The 21,056-nt window shown below is 37.0% G+C and overlaps 2 protein-coding genes and 1 pseudogene across 7 annotated transcripts; 2 read left to right on the top strand and 1 right to left on the bottom strand.

Annotated features, from left to right (window-relative positions):
- Positions 1-112: 112 nt before the first annotated feature.
- LOC104784228 (splicing factor Cactin pseudogene) lies at positions 113-1,887 on the bottom strand (annotated as a pseudogene).
- Positions 1,888-4,192: 2,305 nt separating this feature from the next.
- On the top strand, positions 4,193-20,994 carry LOC104784227 (protein SHOOT GRAVITROPISM 6). 6 transcript variants are annotated; one of them, XM_087511614.1, is made up of 51 exons: positions 4,193-4,442; positions 4,664-4,754; positions 4,858-4,912; positions 5,016-5,147; positions 5,599-5,670; positions 6,152-6,242; positions 6,357-6,452; positions 6,880-6,958; positions 7,042-7,105; positions 7,416-7,519; positions 7,745-7,850; positions 7,996-8,085; positions 8,232-8,309; positions 8,589-8,656; positions 8,744-8,843; positions 8,923-9,030; positions 9,681-9,770; positions 9,849-9,914; positions 9,998-10,093; positions 10,189-10,263; positions 10,412-10,471; positions 10,738-10,827; positions 11,007-11,128; positions 11,596-11,725; positions 11,804-11,883; positions 12,215-12,350; positions 12,617-12,698; positions 12,872-13,017; positions 13,106-13,186; positions 13,295-13,395; positions 13,832-14,070; positions 14,155-14,264; positions 14,376-14,501; positions 14,591-14,665; positions 14,743-14,876; positions 14,976-15,048; positions 15,153-15,284; positions 15,466-15,647; positions 15,724-15,846; positions 15,932-15,992; positions 16,068-16,163; positions 16,240-16,340; positions 16,664-16,757; positions 17,156-17,269; positions 17,356-17,430; positions 17,595-17,693; positions 17,797-17,868; positions 17,954-18,039; positions 18,117-18,207; positions 18,294-18,401; positions 18,474-20,994. In XM_087511614.1, exons 1-51 carry the CDS (start codon positions 4,403-4,405, stop codon positions 18,651-18,653), a joined length of 5,100 nt encoding a protein of 1,699 aa, XP_087367740.1. In that variant the 5' UTR covers positions 4,193-4,402; the 3' UTR covers positions 18,654-20,994. The 6 variants fall into 6 exon arrangements, 4 of the variants coding, with proteins under 4 accessions (XP_087367740.1, XP_087367739.1, XP_087367741.1 ...); XM_087511613.1 differs by having other exon boundaries at positions 16,652-16,757; XM_087511615.1 differs by having other exon boundaries at positions 4,203-4,442; positions 6,365-6,452; positions 16,652-16,757.
- Positions 19,414-20,994, top strand: LOC104782100 (UDP-glycosyltransferase 73C5). The gene has a single exon (XM_010506925.3). The coding sequence runs from the start codon at positions 19,414-19,416 to the stop codon at positions 20,899-20,901; it is 1,488 nt and encodes a 495-aa protein (XP_010505227.2). The 3' UTR covers positions 20,902-20,994.
- Positions 20,995-21,056: the final 62 nt, after the last annotated feature.

Genomic DNA, 21,056 nt, shown 5'->3' with positions numbered 1-21,056 from the left:
AATATTCGATATGATATTTCATTTAAAAAATAAATCAAAAATAAATTAATTGAAGTGAGTTTTTATAATTTATTTATATAGAACATAAATAGAATATATATATTAAAGGAAAAATACAGTAGTTTGTTTTCGCCAGGCCAAACGCCGATCAGTTTAACGCCTGTACCGATGTCGTTTAAAGTTGAAGTACAAATGCAGAATCCCATTCTCGAACGTGTTTTTGTAGCCTTTCTTGTGAGATTTATCCCATTCTTTATTCACGACCCGGAACGCAATGTCTTCATAAGGCGAACCAGCTTCGAACCGGATTATACAAGTTTCAGAGCTTGTCCCATCTTTTTCTATAACACAAGTGGGAACCTTAGTCTTGTCTACTAATTCCGGGTAGAAGATGTTAAACTTGTACCCTTGAACAAATTTTGGAGGCGGGTTGTGATCATAGTGTGTTTGGTTATACTTATTCCACTCGTAACCCGTGTGAACTCGGTTAAAATACTTGGGTTTTCTTGGCCGGTACTTGTCATCCCACTTGTATACCTTGGAATCAAGGTTCACTTCAGCATTAGAGCCAAATACAACATCACCTTCCTCCGTTGCTCCCATTCTTTTCATTGCCTTAAGCTCCAAGTTATCTTCCACTTGTGATGAATTTGAGTCCATTGCTTCTCTAAGCCGCTTCCTCTGTTCCTCCAACACAACCATCCGTTCCCTTTCTAGTAGGGTTTTGTCTTCATCAGGATCGATTGCTTCTTGATCACTATCATCACCGTGAATGAGCTCTGGTGAAAATGAACCAGCCTCTTCTAGTGAGGATGTTTCTTCATCATCTGAAAGATTCATGCCGTTGACCTCCTCCTCATTTTCTTCCACCACATCTGAAAGTTTCTCGAGGCGATGTTTATGTTTCCTGAGTATCTCAGCGTTTATTTCCTTCAAGCAAGCCTTTGCCTTGTATATACTGATACGTTCAAGAACCGCTTCCCAATACTCTACTACTTTGGCTGCTCCACAACGCAGCTGTGATTCAATGTCAAACTGCAGTTGTACAAGCTCCGCGTGAGTCTTCCCATCGAGAAGTTCTCTCACATCAGCTTCAACACCAGCGTGTAGTCCTCATTCTTGAGCAGCAAGCAATTCCTCCTCTCTAACTCTAGCTCGATCAAGAGCATCCTTTTTACGAGCTTCAGCTAACTCCCAGTCGCATATCACGCTAAGAGCCTCCCAATACTGTACCCGTGTTGGAGTTTTTCGATCCCAATCCAGATACATTTTGATATCATCACGAAGCTCTTCCATATCTTTAATATCAAGTCCCTTGAAAACCATGTAAGGTTCACTAAGCTCGATATTCACATCATCTGAATCATCCACGTACTTGTAGAGGACGTCGATTGGCTTCGCTCGACCTTGATCTAATCTAGTCGCTGGCCTCACCTTGCTCTGATAGAAATTGAACTTTTCCTCTTTCTTCTTCCAATCTTGAAACTCAGCTCGAGCACGTTCTCTAGCCAATAATACCATATCTTCCTCATGTCGAGCTTTCTCCACTGCACTCTCTTCTCTCCTATTCTTAACCTTTTCGTCCTCTGCCAGATTCCCCCTACGTCTTCTCCTCTCAGCTTTAACAGAGAATTCATCCGGAGATGCTCCATGGTAAACATCTTTTTCAATCTTCTTCCGCCACACGAAAGTCTCAGTAAGGTTCGAATCACCAAAAGGGTTTGAATCATTGGAATAACCTGACACTGACCACGTCTTAAGTTTCTTTGATGCTCTTACTGCCTTCTTCAGAGCTCTTTTGGCCATGTACTCCTTTATTTCTTCCAAGGAGGAATCATCGGATTCGTCTCTTATTCGTCTGTTCTTACTCTTACCATGAGAACCCATAATATTATAGTTGGATACGACGATCTAAGATCAGTACGGCCGGGACGGTGGTGGAAACTTCTCCTCCCCGATGATAATGGGAGCGAGTATTGGATTTTGTGATTGAAACTGATTTCAGAATATGATAGATCGAATCGTGTTTTGCTCGAGCAGTCGAGCCTTTATACCTAAGAAAAAAGTTTAACCTAGGTCCAAAACAAAAACTGAGAAAGGGTCCAAATTAAAATAGGAAATATATATGTATGAATAGGAAATTAATGTAATTTCCTATTATATAAGATAATACATTTTAAAAAAATTCTTTTAGAGAGATCGAATGTGTATGAATTTTGTGGAATTTAGGAGATTTAAGTGAATTATTAGATTTTTTCTTTTCTTTTTTGTATTTTTTTTAATAAAAAAAAGAGAAAATCTTCTTAGGAAACTTAATATTTAGAAATATGAGCTTAAGTAATTATTCAAAAGTTAATCGTTTTGGATAAAAGAATTAAGTAATTACTCAAAAGTTTATTGTCATAATAGACTTTAACCTACCCATTCTAATATTACACACTTTATCAATATTAAAATACTGGACATATCTAATTAAATCGATTAAATTATGATTATGTAAAAAAAAAAATCATACGGTATACTGCAAATTAAATCCTAAAATTAAAAATTAAATACATTATGAAATTTTAAACTCTACTCGTAAATTGAGCGAAGTGGATCATCCAAATCTATTGAGGACGCATTCTTCTTTTAGAGATGGTAACAACCGGTGGATTGTGGTGGGGCTCCTGCTTCAGCATAATGAAATCAGACTATCCACAAGGTCTTGAGGAAGCTGTGATTGCTATTTTTTTTTTTTTAAAAACTCACTTAATTTCTCAAAATTCTTCTTTTTTTTTTGGCCAAAAACAGTACAAGTCTCAAAAGTTGTTGTAAGAGGGTAATTAGCTGATCATAATGTTTCCAACAAAATTATTCATCCTTTGCACACCACCAAACATGTGTGTTGAAATTTCACAGTCACTAAGCTTAACACTTCCTTTTGAGTCAACTAGAACATTTCCATCCTAGAAAGAACATGATGGAAAAAAAAATGATGTAAATGAGGACTACACGCTGGTGTTGAAGCTGATGTGAGATTCTAAAAGCTCTTGTTCATCTTCATAAACTAGGGCACATCCATGGAAATCTTAAGGTACTTTAATACCAATTCACTTTATGTACATCATTTTTTTTTCCATCATGTTCTTTCTAGGATGGAAATGTTCTAGTTGACTCAAAAGGAAGTGTTAAGCTTAGTGACTGTGAAATTTCAACACACATGTTTGGTGGTGTGCAAAGGATGAATAATTTTGTTGGAAACATTATGATCAGCTAATTACCCTCTTACAACAACTTTTGAGACTTGTACTGTTTTTGGCCAAAAAAAAAGAAGAATTTTGAGAAATTAAGTGAGTTTTTTAGATTTTTTTTGTGTTTTTTAAAGAGAAAATCTTCTTAGCAAACTTAATATTTAAAGAGAAAAAAACTAAGAAGAATGAAGCAAACGTATGGAAATATATATATTGCTAAGTGTACTCACAAAATTACGTTAGGAAATATCTCATTATTGCTAATTAAGTGTTTATAATAACGAGATAGCCAAAACGATTTTCGAATATGGTAGAACAAAAATCATGATCTTGATCCCCAATAGGCGAATCCTCTAAATATTTACAAAGAGTATTTTGTTTATTCTTCCATAGGCTAAGCCAATGAAGCATCAGCTTGCGGTCGTATATATTATATACAAATTTCGGCCCTAGTGATTCAGAAGTTTCTTTGGTCTAGTGGTGTTAGGAATGATAGAGAAGACTTCCTTATCATGGGTTCAAACCGCCTGTAGCACATTTTCTTTTATTTTGCGTCTTTGTTTTAATAAACATTAAAAAATAGATATCTTATTGCATACAGTCACAATATTGATCATCATCCTAATTATGTCACTACTCCCATTGTTATCATATTTCATTGTATGTTTTAACTATAAGAGAAATTAATCAAGTATTATATAGGTGATGTGATGATTTATTGAAAAATTATATTACTTTTGAAAAAAAAAAAAAAGACGAACAGAGAGCACCGCTAAATAATAATTGGGCCAATAATGTGAGCATTCTTATCAATCTAAATAATTTAAACAATAGAACAAAGGAATGATCCAAAAGCAACGGGCTTAAAAAAACCCCGCTATTTTACCCGACCCGACCCGTCTTGTCGGGTATGGGTCCATTGTTTGTTCATATTGATTTGTTTCATATATTTGTTTTCTTCCCCAAAACTTTTTCCTTTTTAACATTCAAGTCCCTCCTCTCCGAGAAGAGGCGACGCTAAATTTATAACTAACGAGCTCAGAGCTCTTGATTTCTCGGTCGTAACTTTCTCCATCGGAAAAATCTTGGTCGATCACAACGGTTGAATTATTGGTATATTCCAAAATTCTGGGTTTTTGAATTAGGTGGAGGAGTTGATCGATTTTTGAATGGCTTCTTCAAGTTTGGGGAGCTCAATCCCTGCACCAGGTAACACAAACTTTTTTATTTTGCCTGAAATTTTTGATTTCAATTTTGTTTATCTGATCTCAATTGATTAGTGTATTGGTTGTTTTGCTTGAAATTTTTTGAATTGTGTAATTGGGTCAACATTGGTTTTGGCAAAGGCTATTATGTTTTTTTTTTTTTTTTGTTGATCAAGTCTTTTGATTAGGAAACGAAAAGTTTTTATTTTGTTTATTTGTTGGCAGAGGCTGTTCAACTTCTGGTATCGTCTCTAGCTGATGATTCCTCTGTGGTTAGAGAAGCTTCCATGGCTTCTCTTAGAGATATTGCCTCGCTGTATGTACTGTTTTATCTTCTTTTTACTTCATTCACAAGACATGCATAATGAGTATTGGGAGATCTCTGATACTGTAACTGTTGTGTGTTTTTTTTTTCCCAGGAATCCGCTTCTGGTTCTTGATTGTTGTTATGCTGTGTCTCGTGGAGGACGAAGGGTAACGTTCTGTTTTCTTGTTTTTTTTTTTGTTTTTGGTCTCTTTTCATCGTCTTTTGTTTTCTTTTATTTGTGCGTAAATCTGTTGCTACTCGGTGTTGCAGCGGTTTGGTAACATGGCTGGGGTTTTTCAAGTAATGGCGTTTAGTGTTGGTGCGTTGGAGAAAGGGGAGAGTGATGCAGTTTTCATGGGGAAACTTGCTAAGATTGCTACAGCTGAGATAATATCTTCCAAGGTGTGTTGTGTTGTGAAGGCTTCATCATTCTTAAGTACTTCCTTTTTATACTCTGTATAGTTAGAGATTACATAGTGCAGTTCGAACCGTAGATGGAATTTTTTGGAAAGTAGCTTGTTTGAAGATGGATAGATGGTCCTCTGTGGCTTTTCACTCTTGGATATTTCTGTTTCGATGTCTGTTTTCTTCCGTATACCATCTATGTGTCGGTTACTTGCTTGAATCTAAGAAGGTTTGTAATGCGCTGGACACAAAGTGAATCATATGTTGCTCATTCCTGTAGCAGGTGTTACCTAGAAATTTGAAGTACAGAATTTAGGATTAGATGATTGAGAAATTCTCATCATACATAAGCAACGTAAACAGGGGAAACGTACTGCAATTCTTAAAAAACTTTCTCGTCGTATTTCCTGATTATTGTAGCATCTTTTAATGGTTCATCATAACGCAGGAACTAAATGCTGATTGGCAAAGGCAAGCGTCAGGGCTGCTTGTCTCAATTGGAACACATTTTCCTGATCTTGTAAGTCTTTTTTTTCCCTCTTTGCTAATTCATAGGGTAATTTTTGGACCTCTAGTACAATGCGACTGGTGGTCAGATACATTACAATCTGGATTTACATTCTGCGCTGCACGTATATGTGGATCTAAGTTTAAAGAATGATCAGTATGCTGAAGTAGGTTGTTTTTTTTTTTTTAACAATGCTGAAGTAGGTTGTTATCTTTGATAGATTGTATGACAAAAAATTTGGAGCTGATGAGAAAACCATAGTAGAGACTTGTCATCTGTCATCATGTTAATTTTTGAATTGAGGCATTTTAGATAGTGTCATGAATAAAGTTGGTCCATTGTCTCTCTACTGTCATTTTGGAGGTTGATGGAGCTTCTTTCATTAGACGCTGGCCTTGATTTTCCTTCACCAATTCTATATTTTTTTTTCTTTCTATAAAGTCCAAGTTATTGCTCTTTATTGTAATTTTGATCCTTTTAAATTGATTGACAGATGATGGACGAAATATTTCTTCATCTGTCTGGTCCGGCCACAGCTTCGCCTGCTATGGTTCAAATTCTTGCTGACTTTGCCACATCTGATGGTTAATTTCTAACTCTCATCCGCGTCCCTTTTATTTTTTTGTTTCTCATATTGGAAAGTTTATTGAAATTGCAGTTCTCTGATATTTTGAATTTCTTTCATATTTCCTTTGAAGCTTTGCAGTTCACTCCACGCCTGAAAGATGTACTTTCAAGGGTGTCGCCTATTCTTGGGAATGTTAGGGACTTACACCGACCAATATTTGCAAATGGTACAGTGAAATTTTGTAATCCGTTTTTGTTTAGGGTGTGAAACTCTTTTATAGAAACTGCTACCTTGTGCCAAATTTCCCCCCTCATATGATAAGCTGGATTTTTTTTTCCTGTACTTTGTGGTTAGTTGACTCTAATTTGGCCTAATAGAAGGGTCATCAGGTCAGAGTTTGTTTACTTGCTGAACCAATATGGCAATTTAATTCACACTAACAGAAAATTAGGTTATTAACCTGTTGATCTGTACATCTTCGCACTCTCGAAAATGGTGGAAGAGATGATCAACCTATATCATGCAATTTTGCATGTGTGCTAATATCAAACACAAGGAAGAGCTTGTATAATTCAAATATCCCAGCTAGTATCTTGCACTATCTTATTTTTGCTTATTTTGTCTCATATATTAATCATTGAATTTATGTCTAGCATTTAAGTGCTGGTCTCAGGCAGTGTGGCTATACATCACAGATCTTACATCAGATTCTCCGCTTGACAGTGATGTCATGTGAGACCACTTTCTTTGTTCTGTTTGATTTCTGCTAGTTTTTGTGTTGAACGCACTCAAGTCAATGGCTTCATTTGATGCAGGTCATTTCTGAACTCTGTTTTTGAGCTTTTGTTGAGAGTTTGGGCAATTTCTCGAGATCATAAGGTGAGTCCCTTATCTCTTTTAGTATTATTCGCCACTTTAGGTTTTAATAGTATTGTGTGTTTCAGTTAAAATTGTTCAAAAGATTACCAGGGTAAGCATATGTTTCGTAAATGTTCACAGACTGTTATTTCATAACAAAGACAATGAAGAAAGGAAAGTTTGTTTTCTGGGTTTTTTCCCCCAGTAAATTGTTTCTTTGATATTCAGAATGTAAGAAGATTAATCTCTGCAAGATTTTGCTAGTTCTGGTTGCAGACGTGCCCTCGTGACTTTAAAATGTGCTGAGTTAGTTGCTTCTCTTCTGAATAAGGTACGAGTATCTACTGTAGAGGCTTTGGGTCAGATGGTCGGTCTTATCACGCGGACACAACTGAAATCAGCATTACCACGGCTTATTCCAGCAATACTTGAACTGTAAGTTTTGTTTTTCTTCTATTTTTCGTTCTATCTCAAGCTTTACTTCTCAAAGGCCCAGAGCCCAGTAAATTCGCTGTCTGCTTAATATATTTTCCCACCAATTAAAGCTTGGGTAAGTTAGAAAGAAGTATGTACCAAGCCATGGAATGGTTTCGTGTAAACTTGTGTTTATTTTTAATTCTGAGTGTAGCATTTATTCATTCCTTTCATTTCAAATTTTAGGTATAAGAGAGACCATGACGATGCTCTTTTGGCAACGTGTAGTCTTCACAATCTTTTAAATGCCTCATTACTTTCCGAGTCTGGTCCTCCACTGCTTGAGTTTGAGGTATGGTGTTTCCATCATTTTTTGTTGCTAATATGCCTCATTATTTACAGTCATCTGGCACATTTTTATTAAAATGTGATGCGGTATTGGAAGGATAAAAATAGTTTGTTAGATAATGTGTCAGTAAAGCTTTGTTTCTTGTCAGGACCTCACAGTTGTTCTGTCAACACTTCTTCCTGTGATCGGTGTCAATAGTGAACGCAGAAGGTGCTCAGATATTTCAGTGGGACGTAAGGTAAGTGATCGCCTTCATTCAATTTTAGTTTGCAAGGTAGGGGTGAGAGTGTGCTGTTAATGTATCAGGCCTCTCTCATTTTTTTAACCTTCAGTTTGTGAGCGATGTATTAATCTTTTGCCTGTTCTTTATTACTTATGTTGCAGACATACAATGAAGTGCAGCGGTGTTTTCTGACTGTTGGCTTGGTTTACCCCGAGGATTTGTTTACATTTCTTCTTAACGTAAGGACAAACTTTGTTTGATGGATATGGTTCTAGATATTATTTTTCTATGCAATGCCAAACAGTGGCAGTACCTAGCACTTATATGAGACTTAAAAAAATTGATTGACGGAATGGTTTCGTGTAAACTCATATTAGACTTAAGAACTATTTTTTGACCAAAAAAAAAAAAAAACAAAAAAAAAGACTTAAGAACTATTTATTGCCACACCGCTGTGTGATATCTTTTACTGGCTTTTTATCCTTGAAATCCCTGTCTTCCTCGTATATTTTCACCAGAAATGCAAGTTGAAAGAAGACCCTTTGACGTTTGGTGCTCTTTGCATCTTGAAACATCTGCTTCCGAGGTGTATTTCTTAATCTTATATCAGTATAAATTTTAAATTTAGAGTTATCTGCCATCCCAACTTAATGATATTGCATCGCGTTCGGAGGTTGTTTGAAGCCTGGCACTCAAAACGGACTCTTTTGGTCGATACTGCGAGCTCTTTGTTAGATGAGCAAAGTTTAGCTGTTCGAAAAGCCCTTTCAGAGGTACCAAACTGTGATATCTTTTTCTTAGTTACTACTAAAATAGGCATGCTTTAGCATTGTTCTTCTGCTTTGATGACAGTTGATCGTGGTCATGGCTTCACACTGCTATCTGGCCGGTCCATCTGGGGAATTATTTGTTGAATACCTTGTCCGCCATTCTGCAATAGGAGAGAGTGAAAATCTGAAGGTAAGACCATATAACATAACACTTAACTTACAAAATAAGGTATGGTGCTCATGTGCCGTAGTATAACAAGAGGAAAACTAGTTTTTATGCACGAATAATATGATTACAATGGTCGGAAATAAAGAAGATTTAAATTAGAAACAGAAAGAGAAAATCGAAACAAGGGAAAAGTAGAAAAATTGAATGTTGTTTCTAGTTTCCCGATCCCTTGAGCTTGAATTGCCTTCTTTGTTGATATTTATAGAGTAAGGCAGCCTAAGTATACGTATCCTCATGTCCTGCCGAGTGTTCCAAATGCAATGAAAAATTAGTATCTTTGTTGCCGTTATCTCATGCACTTTTTCTGGTGCTTAGATATTTCATCCACCCAGCTAAAGTTTTTGTAAAAAATAAGTGACTTGTTGGCTTCATTTAAGAAAAAATCGAGAAAAGTGTTAAGGTTGACTCCTGGGTGTTGCTGTTAGTTATAACGGAACATGGTTGTTATCTTGCTCCACGTTGTGTGATTGAGTCTTCTTATTAACTTGTTCCAAGTTTTGGAGTCTTCTAAAAACTGTATATAAGGAGCAAATAACTTGAACAAGTTTGAAGTCAAGTTACTTCTATGTTTTCTTCTAGAAGTTTATGTGATCTACAAATATTTCTCTTAGGCAAAAGGGGAACCAGTTAGTCCAACACAGCTAAGAGCAGTTTGTGGAAAAGGTCTTCTGCTCTTGACCGTTACTATCCCGGAGATGGAGGTGCGATTTGTCTTTTATTATAGAACTATCCAATTATAGCTTTCAGATTTTAATGCTAAAATATATATGAAATTGCAGTACATTCTTTGGCCTTTCCTACTGAAAATGATTATCCCTAAGGTTTACACCGGCGCTGTTGCATCAGTAAGATCTTTCTTTTGCTGCCTAGATTTTTTCCTTTCAGAGATTGGACCTGAGTTAACGGTATTATTGATATAATTTGATAGATCTGTAGATGTATATCTGAACTGTGTCGACGTAGATCTTCAACCACTCCCATGTTGATCGAGTGTAAAGCTCGTGCTGATATTCCTAGCCCTGAGGTAAATTTGTTCGTATGCCCTTTCATATGATCTATAAGTTTTGTCGTGTATGGCAAGATCATAAAATTGAAAACACATATACACATATATCGCAGGAGTTGTTTACCCGTTTGGTGGTTCTTTTGCACAACCCTCTGGCTAAAGACCAATTAGCATCCCAAATTTTGACGGTAAGTTTGTGTCAGTAATTTCACAACTCCTGTTACAGACTCACATTTTATGTCCCATAATTTCAAAATGTATTCTTGTTTTCCATAAGTCTAAATGCTTTTTTAATAGCTTATTTTTATTTAACCACTCTGTTGTTACTTCCTTCAGGTCCTTGGCTATCTGTCCCCTCTTTTTCCAAAAAACATTAGCATGTTTTGGCAAGATGAGGTACACTGTTGTTTTGGCAAGATACTCTGATAGTTTTTTTTAATATATTATTTTTGGTATCCAATCAGCTACTAGAGAGCGAAAAATATGGTTAGATTGCACCGTAGTTCCTAGTATATTTACTTTTGCATCATATTTCCTCTAGATATGACTTCAATTATGACGGCTATAAGAGCTACTGAATGTTGTTGTTTTTTCTTAGTTACTCATATCAAATGTGAGTTTACCAGTAACCCTAATTATTTTTCACATTTGGTAAGCTCTAGATTCCAAAAATGAAGGCGTATGTCTTTGACACAGAAGATCTGCAGCTTGATCCAACTTACCAGGAAACATGGGATGATATGATAATTAATGTAAGCTTATTCAGCTAGTGTGAAGGAATTAAAAACATTTTTCTTAGCTGAAGTTTCTTAAAAGCCTAAACACAAGGCAATTATAAATCTATGAAATTGACTAATCAAGTTTTTTTTTTTTCTCAAGACTAATCAAGCTTGTTCTATATATGACTTGTACTCATTGTTCTGCTATACAGTTTCTAGCAGAATCACTGGATGTCACCCAGGATGCGGACTGGGTTATATCTCTTGGAAATTCTTTTGCAAAACAATACATTCTTTACACTCCGGATGATGACCATGCAGCACTTCTACACCGGTAAAATTCTTGGATTTTCATTTTGTTCTGGTCTCTAATGAAGTTGAGCTATCTCTACTTCTTATTGGTGCACTATTTTGACGTTAGTTGTTGAGCACAAATATTTGGTTTGGATTATTGATTTTTTTTTCTGACATCAAGCAGCATGTGGATCAAAATTGTCAATCTTCAAAATTAGAAAATGTATAACATTGATTGGCATTGCTTATTAATGAAGTTTATTAAAGCCACTCTAGTACCTGTAATGATTTTTGTAATGTACATTCTTTCTGTACTTTACTATCTGGCTGAAGAAGCTTGTTTTCCTTGTGATTTAAGTGCTTATTTTCAGGTTTTGATAGATGGCTGATAAGTTTTGAGTTGTCTCTGAAAGCTGCAAATAACTTTAGTTTATAGCAGACTACCAGTAATTATATTGATAATCGAGCGGAGAGCTGTTTTATAAACCTCTTCTGCTTTAATTTCAGGTGTATCGGAATACTTCTTCAGAAAGTTAATGATAGAGCGTATGTTCGTGACAAGATTGACTGGATGTACGAACAGGCTGACATTTCTATACCTGCAAATAGACTTGGTTTGGCGAAGGCCATGGGGCTGGTATTTTAAGTTTACCTATCTTTACATAGCTCAGATGTTGATTTTCACCCTATGTTAATATGCTACTTGAATGCGTAGGTTGCAGCTTCCCACTTGGACACTGTACTGGAAAAGCTGAAAATCATTGTAGATAATGTTGGGCAGAGTATTTTCCAAAGGTTTATCTTGCTTGACTTAATGAAATCATCGCCACATACACTTTCTTGATATGCCTTTATATCTGTCACTCATTGTCAAACCTATTAGTATTTTTTTTCTCTTTTAATTAACCTATATATCATCACAAATTTTCTACTTGTGGAAGGTTGTATCTTAAAGGTTGCACATTTAAAGCTGTAGTTGCACAAGCCGAAAATGTTGGTCATATTGTTATTAGCTCCTTTATTAGTCATATCGTTTCCTCCAGGCATTCTAGAGTTGGTCACGTTTACCACATGTTTGTAAAATTTATGACATAAAACTGACTTAACGTTCTCGTGTTTATTCTAGGATCTTATCTCTCTTCTCTGAGAGCTATAAAACAGAAAACAGCGATGATATACATGCTGCTTTGGCTTTGATGTATGGATATGCTGCAAAATATGCTCCCTCATCGGTTATTGAGGCCAGAATAGATGCACTTGTCGTATGTTTTTAAATCTTCATTCTTCCATCCTGCTTCTTTTTCTATTATCTGTTATAAAATTACCCGCCAGATTGACTTTGTGTCATGCTAGGAAAACCCATCTAATGAAATTAAAATATTTATGAAGAAGAACTTGGAAATCCGAATAGTTTTCTGTGGACAGACAGTGATTTATGTTGAATTGTAGTGACCATGTTACTATTTCTGCACCACTTTTACCTTTAGATTCCAATTTCATAATCAGATTTTGTTTGCATGTACCGCAGGGCACTAATATGCTTTCGCGGCTTCTTCATGTGCGGCAACAAACGGCAAAACAAGCTGTTATAACTGCTATTGATTTATTAGGTTGGTACAGCATTGAAATATAAGTGAAGGAGTCATTCTTACGATGACTGAGCGGTTTCTTTCCTCTCTTTGTTTTTTTGTATTATGTTACACCGCCCCATGTGGTGGGGGTATAATGTTTGGGACATCTTGAGAGTATATAGGATCCTGATCTCTTGCGTCTTTGTGTGAAGGTCGTGCTGTCATAAATGCTGCAGAAAGTGGTGCTACATTCCCATTGAAAAGAAGAGATCAGATGCTTGATTATATATTGACTTTGATGGGCCGAGATGAAAATGAAGGTTTTGCAGAATCTAGTCTTGAAGTTCTGCACACTCAGGTAGGGTAATCTATGCAAGAATCTGTACCATGTGGCATTTCTTTCAAACAAGCAGATACAATTTCTCTTTCTAATAAATCTTGTTCAGGCACTCGCTCTGAATGCATGCACAACACTGGTCTCTGTGGAACCGAAGCTGACCATTGAAACTCGAAATCGTGTCATGAAGGTGATTAGTTTCTCGTTTACACCGAGTATAAAAAGAAAAGAATGAAGCTAGTGCTTTATGTTTTGTATCTCTATTTTCTCTTGAATTTATGCGTGTTTTCTCGGACAGGCTACACTGGGATTCTTTGCTTTGCCTAATGATCCATCTGATGTCATCAGTCCCCTTATAGACAATCTTGTGACTCTCTTGTGTGCCATCCTCCTTACAAGGTATTTTACTTGACAGGTTATATTTGCAAATCTATTATGAGGCTGCAGCTTCTCTGAATTTTTTGGTAAGTTGCAAGTCATTTTTGTTGACCAAAAAAAAACAAGGTTGTAAGTCATTTGTTTGATCTGTTTATCATTTCCATTGATGAAATACTTTCTGTAAAACAGAAGTCTTCAGTGGAATCGTTTTCATAATATACAATTTCAGTTTTTAATCATTTATTCAAAGTGCTATCCATTACTAATTTCAAGTTGATTTTCTCTTATAAGTTCATGTGATCTGTTTAATTACCTTGCATAACATACATATTACTGATGTTAGATTAGATTCAGTGATTCTGGTTGTAGCTTTGCAATAATCTCTTATACCGAGTCCTACTACAAGTGCATGGTACCTTTTTATCCGCTTATTCAGTGATATCTGTGCATGATCTAGTGGAGAGGATGGAAGAAGTCGAGCGGAGCAGCTTTTACATCTGCTTAGACAGCTTGATCAATATGTTTCTTCGCCCATTGATTATCAAAGAAAAAGAGGTTGCGTGGCAGTTCATGAAATGCTTCTAAAGTTTCGTAAGCTTTGTGTGGGTGGCTATTGTGCACTTGGTTGTTCTGGGGATTGCCCACATAGAAAGTATGCAGACCGCAGTATGCAGGGGAATTTTTCAAATCTACCATGTATGAAGATATTTCTAAACAATTTTTTAAATTTTAGTTCATACATTATGATCAGCTAATTAGTTTCCTTTGTTTGACATATAGCGGTATTTTTATTTCCTGACCGCGAGGTATTGTGTTTGGGAGATAGGGTCATAACCTACCTCCCACGCTGTGCTGACACAAATTCTGAAGTTCGAAAAATTTCTGCACAGGTATTTGATTAGTAATTATTTGATCAATTTTCATAGAATGATGGGTGATCATTTTATCTGAGTGTGACTTTGGTAGTTTCTAATGGTTCCTCCTACTATTGTTGTTGTTAGATTCTTGACCAGTTCTTCAGCATTTCCCTTTCCCTTCCCAAAGCGGCACTCTCAAGCGGGCTAGATTCTGAAGAATCCTATAAAGCCCTGTCTTCCCTTGAGGATGTCATTGCCATTTTGAAAAGGGTAAGCAATTTTTGGTTAGGTTTAGAGTTTTGTCTTTCTTTTGTATGCTTCATTTTTAGGGTGTCATATTTCTTTGAACCGACTTTCAGGATGCCTCTATTGATCCATCTGAAGTTTTCAACAGAATAGTCTCATCAATTTGTGCTCTTTTAACAGGGAATGAGGTTTGTTTTATTTTCTCTTTTGTATAAGTTCTGGTCTCATTGGCTGGTTGAGCATTATGTTGTGATATGTCATGTAGCTTGTAGCAGCCTTAAACAGTTGCACTGCAGCTATCTGTGACAAAATCAGGCAATCTGCTGAGGGAGCCATTCAAGCGGTTACTGAGTTTGTTTCAAGAAGAGGGAGTCAGCTTAGCGACAATGATATATCAAGGTACATCAAAGCTTCTTATCATCGACAAGCTATAGTTCCATATTACATTGTTATCTGATAACCTTGTTCCCCTTTGTTCTTTTGGTTCTCTTCTGGCAGGACGACCCAGTCCTTGCTCTCGGCAGCAGTTCATATAACTGATAAGAATTTACGTGTTGAAGCTGTTGGAGCTGTATCCTTTACTTAATTCTGTTAGAAAATTGCTATAATATAAAACTCACTAGCATTTATCTCGTATGCTCTTGGTATATTACTGCTTACCTTAATCACATGAAGATCTCTGTACTGGCAGAGAACACGCAACCATCTATTGTGTTTAATGAAGTGTTGGCTACTGCTGGAAGGGACATCGTGACGAAGGATATAACTAGGATGCGTGGTGGCTGGCCAATGCAAGATGTATTTTATGTAAGTACCATTCTCTACAAGAACTATGTTGTAATATGAGATTATTCTCATAGATGATGTTATTTTATATTCTTTTCTTTCATGGTCATATCATCTTGTACGAAAATCTTGACACAATTTTGGGAATAAATTGTCTGATTCAAAGATGAGGCCTCTCATTGTCAATTATATTTTGATGCAGGCTTTCTCTCAACATACGGAACTTTCAGTTCCGTTTATGGAACACTTAATATCCATTCTCAATCGTAGTTCTTTAGTTAAAGGTGATTCACATAAGGGAGAGAATACTAGCTCTTCTACTGAAACACATGTTGAAGATGATATTCTCCAAGCTGCCATTTTTGCTCTCACTGCTTTTTTTAGGTATCGTTCATAAACCATCAATTTTTGTTGAGAGTACATATTGCATTTTTGGTGGCTAATATAGTCAATTAACCAGAGGGGGCGGAAAAATTGGAAAGAAAGCTGTTGAGAAAAGCTACTCTTCTGTCGTTGGGGCACTTACTCTTCAATTGGGAAGCTGTCATGGACTTGCAAGTTCTGGTCAGCAAGATCCATTACGGTAACTCCTCTACTTTCAAGAGAACTGTAGCCACATAACGATTGGTACTTTTATTTTAGTAAAACCTTTATTCCTCTCTTGGCAGAGTACTTCTAACGTCATTTCAAGCTTTCTGTGAGTGTGTTGGTGATTTGGAGATGGGAAAGGTACCGTTTGAGTTAAACAATAAAGTAGTTCTGTTTAGTTTCCAGTATGATGAACTGATACCTGTCTTTGCTTAGATTTTGGCTCGTAATGGAGAGCAAAGAGAAAAAGAAAAATGGGTTGATCTTATTGGCGATATTGCTGGATGCATTTCAATTAAGAGACCGAAGGAGGTACCTAGTTAATTGATTATTGCAGTTGTGTTTCTCAGGGTCTTTGTAGCCTAACTGTTGTGTACTGGTGTTACAGGTTCGACATATATGCTCGATTCTCACGAAAGCACTTAACCGTCCACAAAGATTTCAAAGGGAAGCTGCTGCCGCTGCATTGTCAGAGTTTATCCGCTACAGGTATAATGTTTTCAATGTCTTTGAAACTTCTGTTTCAATTTTATTTACTAAAACTGTAGTTTAATGGAATTTTACGCGGCTTAGTGATACACTGATTTAGATACATGTACCCATTCATCTTGTAAGCTCTGTTTGGAAAAGAAAGTTAAGGTCAAAGTGAAGAAAATGGGTTTTAATTCTAGGTCATGTGTATAGAAAATTTAAGGAAAGAAAGCCAAAGGACCGAAGCATCGTGCCAGATATGTCTGTCATGAACAAAACACTTTCTTAGTACTTTAAATTCTTAAGTTTCTAATATTTATGAGATGCAGTGGTGATTTTAGTTCTGTAATGGAGGAGATGGTCGAGGCACTCTGCCGACATGTGTCAGATGATTCTCCGACTGTAAGGCGCCTTTGTCTAAGAGGATTAGTGCAAGTAAGAGTAATTATGAGCAGTTTTTATTTACTTATCTTGATTGTCTAAGAGCACTAGTGCAAGAAATAGTAATGCGGATCAGCTTTATTCCTTATCAGAATCCAAGTAGGTTTACGAGAAAGTATATACTCCTGTTTGATTATGATAATGATGTTAGATCAATAGTTAATATCTAAAGAACCCTACATCACTCATTATGGAGATGTGTTATCTTCCACTAAGTAAAACAACTTTATACACATATTTATAGCATATTGATGCTATGAGAGTTATTTGGCACATATACTAGCGGATATCTTACCAGTTTTGGGACTAAGATGGTCTGCGAAATTTAAATTGTTTTCTGCTGCTTCTCCTATTTCTGAATAGTCACTTAAGCTGCTTTGTGCTTTTGCCAGATGCCATCTGCTTGCATGAACCACTACACAACTCAAGTTATTGGTGTAATATTAGCATTGCTTGATGATCTGGATGAGTCTGTGCAGTTAACTGCTGTGTCATGCTTGTTGATGGTAATGCTCAAACCCATTAACAACTGAAGGTTTCTGATTGTCTAGCAATTTGTTTAAATTATATATGCTTGTTTTCTTTTGTTTAGGTCACAGAGTCAGCTTCTAATGATGCTGTTGAACCTATCTTGCTGAATTTATCTGTTCGGCTTCGTAACCTTCAGGTAAGGTCCAACTTTAAGTTATCTGAAAGGTTTTAATAAATTAGTATAAACTAAAGCTTTTAGGCTAGACTCAACTTTGAACAGAAGTAGATTCACCAAACTGTCAGATACAATTTTCTGAACGGAGTGTGTTGAATTTTACATGAAATTCCAATTTGTAACAGGTTAGTATGGACCCAAAGATGAGAGCCAATGCATTTGCCGCACTTGGAGCATTAAGTAAATATGCTATTGGAGGACAGCGGGAGGGATTTGTTGAGCAGGTGACGCATACTCATTGCATTTCCTTTTCAAGAAATACGGATGTCGAGGAAAGAAGATATTTCATTTTTAATCTAAAGCTTTGATGAAAATGTCTAATATCAGATTCACTCCTCCCTTCCGCGCTTAGTAGTACACTTCCATGACGATGATCTTAGCATACGGCAGGCTTGTCGGGTAATTTTCTTCATATCCTATTGCTCCTTTGTTAGGTTTGAGGTATCTTTGAGTTTACATATCTGTTATTTTTTATTTTGAATAGGCAACCCTCAAGCGGCTTGCTTCACTCGTGAACATAATAAATTATTCTACCCTTTATGATTCACGTGCTTTTGGTTCTGACGATAGGTGCCAAATCTATGATTCCAAATCTATTTTGTGCGCAATGACCACCGTTATATACTAAAATTTGTTTATACTTTCAGAACTGACTATGAAAATTTCGTAAGGGATCTCTCAAAGCACTTGGTTCAAGAGTCGGAAAGAGTTGATACTTACATGGCCTCAACCATCCAGGTTAGGCTTTACTTGATCGATTTTCATAGTTACTAAATTTATAAACTATATTTACATAAAGCTCAAGTGATTACTACCCGATGCAGGCTTTTGATGCACCGTGGCCAGTAATTCAGGCGAATGCAATACACTTCTCCACCACCATGTTATCACTCTCAGAGGATCAGCACATAATCTCTCTCTACTACCCACAGGTAAATAAGAGAAACTACATATAAACATGCACATAAGTCTTTATTAGTTCTCAAGCCTGTCTCTTTGTTCAGGTGTTTGAAACGCTGGTTAGCAAGATGACCCGGTCGCAAGATTCAGTTGTGAGAGCAGCATGCTCATCAGCCTTTGGGTTGCTGCTAAGATCAAGCAAGTCACAATTATGGAGAGGAGCTCGACTTGATAGGAGTGAATCAGGTAGAAAATCCAATGATCCTGAGTCTGTTAAGAAATAACATGTGCATTTCGGTCCGTGTGAATACCAACCAGTCTGTTAAGAAAAATCCGGGGGGTTTGCAATATATATTTCCATAGGTACAGTGTGCAATGAGAACCCATCCAGGTTTGTGTGTTTGTTGTAAAGTGTATTATGTTTTCATCTTGCAAGGGTTGTCACTTGTGTGTCATCTCTATTACCGAACTCAGGAAAGAAACATTCACAGGAAAGTGTTGTAGGCTCAGGTCCTCTTTTTGTTGATTATGATTTTTGAGGCTTCTGCTAGATATAGCTCTCTGAAAGAGTCCAACGTTGGATTTATCTTGATTTTCTGTTTTATATGTGATTTTAATTGGTCTTTCAAGTTTCAAACACAAATTCGATCTTGGTAAATTTCTCTTGGCCACTTTTTGTTTATTTATATTCTTGAGATTTGCGGTAAGATTCGATGTAGCTATCAGCGAGCCTCCAAGTTGCTTTTTTGTGTCTGTGGATTATCTTCTTTTCGTTATGAAGATATGTCTGGAAACATTTCCTGCGAAGGATGTAGGATGGTCACAAACGGACAAACTACGTATTGGCCAAGAATGTCCTGTAGTAAGCACAATCTGTGGACTTCATAAGAGGTGTTTGGCAAGCAAATTCTGTTTACGTCATCCATTACGTCTTCTGTTCACTTTATTTTTTGCTCTCCACATATCTTATTCTATATAAGCTCCACAAATATAATAAACCAAACCCAAACCAAAACTTGAGTTTCTTATCAAGGTTGAATTGAAATGGCTTCCAAAACAACCAATGAACCTTATCCTCTTCACTTTGTTCTCTTCCCCTTCATGGCTCAAGGCCACATGATTCCCATGGTTGATATTTCAAGGCTCTTGGCTCAGCGGGGTGTGATGGTAACAATTGTTACGACGCCTCTCAATGCAAGGAGGTTCAAGAATGTCCTGAACCGTGCCATTGAGTCTGGCTTGCCCATTAACTTAGTGCAACTGAAGTTTCCATATGAAGAAGCTGGTTTGCAAGAAGGACAAGAGAATATCGATTCTCTTGAAACGATGGAGCGGATGGTACCGTTCTTTAGAGCGACTAACTTGCTCGAAGAACCAGTCCAGAAGCTCATTGAAGAGATGAGCCCTCGACCAAGCTGTCTAATCTCTGATATCTGTCTGCCGTATACAAGCAAAATCGCCAAGAAGTTCAATATACCAAAGATCGTCTTCCATGGCTTGGGTTGCTTTTGTCTTCTATGTGTTCACGTTGTACGCAAGAACCGTGAGATCTTGGAGAATTTAAAGTCTGATGAGGAGTATTTCACTGTTCCTAATTTTCCTGATAGAGTCGAGCTCACAAGAACTCAAGTTCCGGTGGCAACATATGTTCCTGCGGAGTGGAGAGAGTTCTTGGACGATTCGGTAGAAGCGGATAAGACCTCTTATGGTGTGATAATCAACACATTTCAAGAGCTCGAGCCTGATTATGTCAAAGATTTCAAGGAGGTAAGGTCTGGTAAAGCATGGACCATTGGACCCGTTTCCTTGTGCAATAAGGCGGGAGCAGACAAAGCAGAGAGGGGAAACAAATCAGACATTGATCAAGATGAATGCCTTAAATGGCTTGATTCTAAGGAACCGGCCTCTGTACTCTACGTTTGCCTTGGAAGTATCTGCAATCTTCCTCTGTCTCAACTCAAGGAGCTAGGGCTAGGCCTTGAGGAATCCCAAAGACCTTTCATTTGGGTCATAAGAGGTTGGGAGAAGTACAAAGAGCTAGTTGAGTGGTTCTTGGAAAGCCGATTTGAAGAAAGAATCAAAGACAGAGGACTTATCATCAAAGGATGGTCTCCTCAAGTCCTTATCCTTTCACATCATTCCGTTGGAGGGTTCTTAACGCACTGCGGATGGAACTCGACTCTCGAGGGGATAACTGCTGGTCTACCGCTGCTTACATGGCCGCTATTCGCAGACCAGTTCTGCAACGAGAAACTAGTCGTGCAGGTATTAAAAACCAGTGTAAGATCCGGGGTTGAGAAGCCTATGAAATGGGGAGAAGAGGAGAAGATAGGAGTGTTGGTGGATAAAGAAGGAGTGAAGAAGGCAGTGGAAGAGTTAATGGGTGAGAGTGATGATGCAAAAGAGAGAAGAAGAAGAGCCAAAGAACTTGAAGAATTAGCTCACAAGGCTGTGGATGAAGGAGGCTCTTCTCATTCTAATATCACATTCTTACTACAAGACATAATGCAACTAGCACAATCCAATAATTGATTATACCTCATCTTTCGATGGAAATTTAAACATTTAATAGATTGTTGTTTTTGTTTCTTTTTAAGAAATTTAATTGGATGGATTAGTTACACACTTGTACGAATCAGCGGAAGACAAACATAGTGATAACTTTCACTTTCTGGAGTCAAATTCGA

The sequence above is a fragment of the Camelina sativa genome, chromosome 4 (assembly GCF_030686135.1).
Source record: "Camelina sativa cultivar CO46 ecotype springtype chromosome 4, ASM3068613v1".
NCBI lineage: Eukaryota > Viridiplantae > Streptophyta > Magnoliopsida > Brassicales > Brassicaceae > Camelina > Camelina sativa.
The sequence above is the reverse complement of the archived record's forward strand: the minus strand, read 5'-3'. Positions and strand labels throughout refer to the sequence as shown.

Bases quoted from the DNA above. Each gene is read 5' to 3' on its own strand.
- LOC104782100 (XM_010506925.3), top strand. From the start codon at position 19,414: ATGGCTTCCAAAACAACCAATGAACCTTATCCTCTTCACTTTGTTCTC.
- LOC104784227 (XM_087511613.1), top strand. From the start codon at position 4,403: ATGGCTTCTTCAAGTTTGGGGAGCTCAATCCCTGCACCAG. The intron at 4,913-5,015 runs GTAACGTTCTGT...TCGGTGTTGCAG, and splicing joins TGTCTCGTGGAGGACGAAGG to CGGTTTGGTAACATGGCTGG. The intron at 13,018-13,105 runs GTAGGGTAATCT...AATCTTGTTCAG, and splicing joins TTGAAGTTCTGCACACTCAG to GCACTCGCTCTGAATGCATG.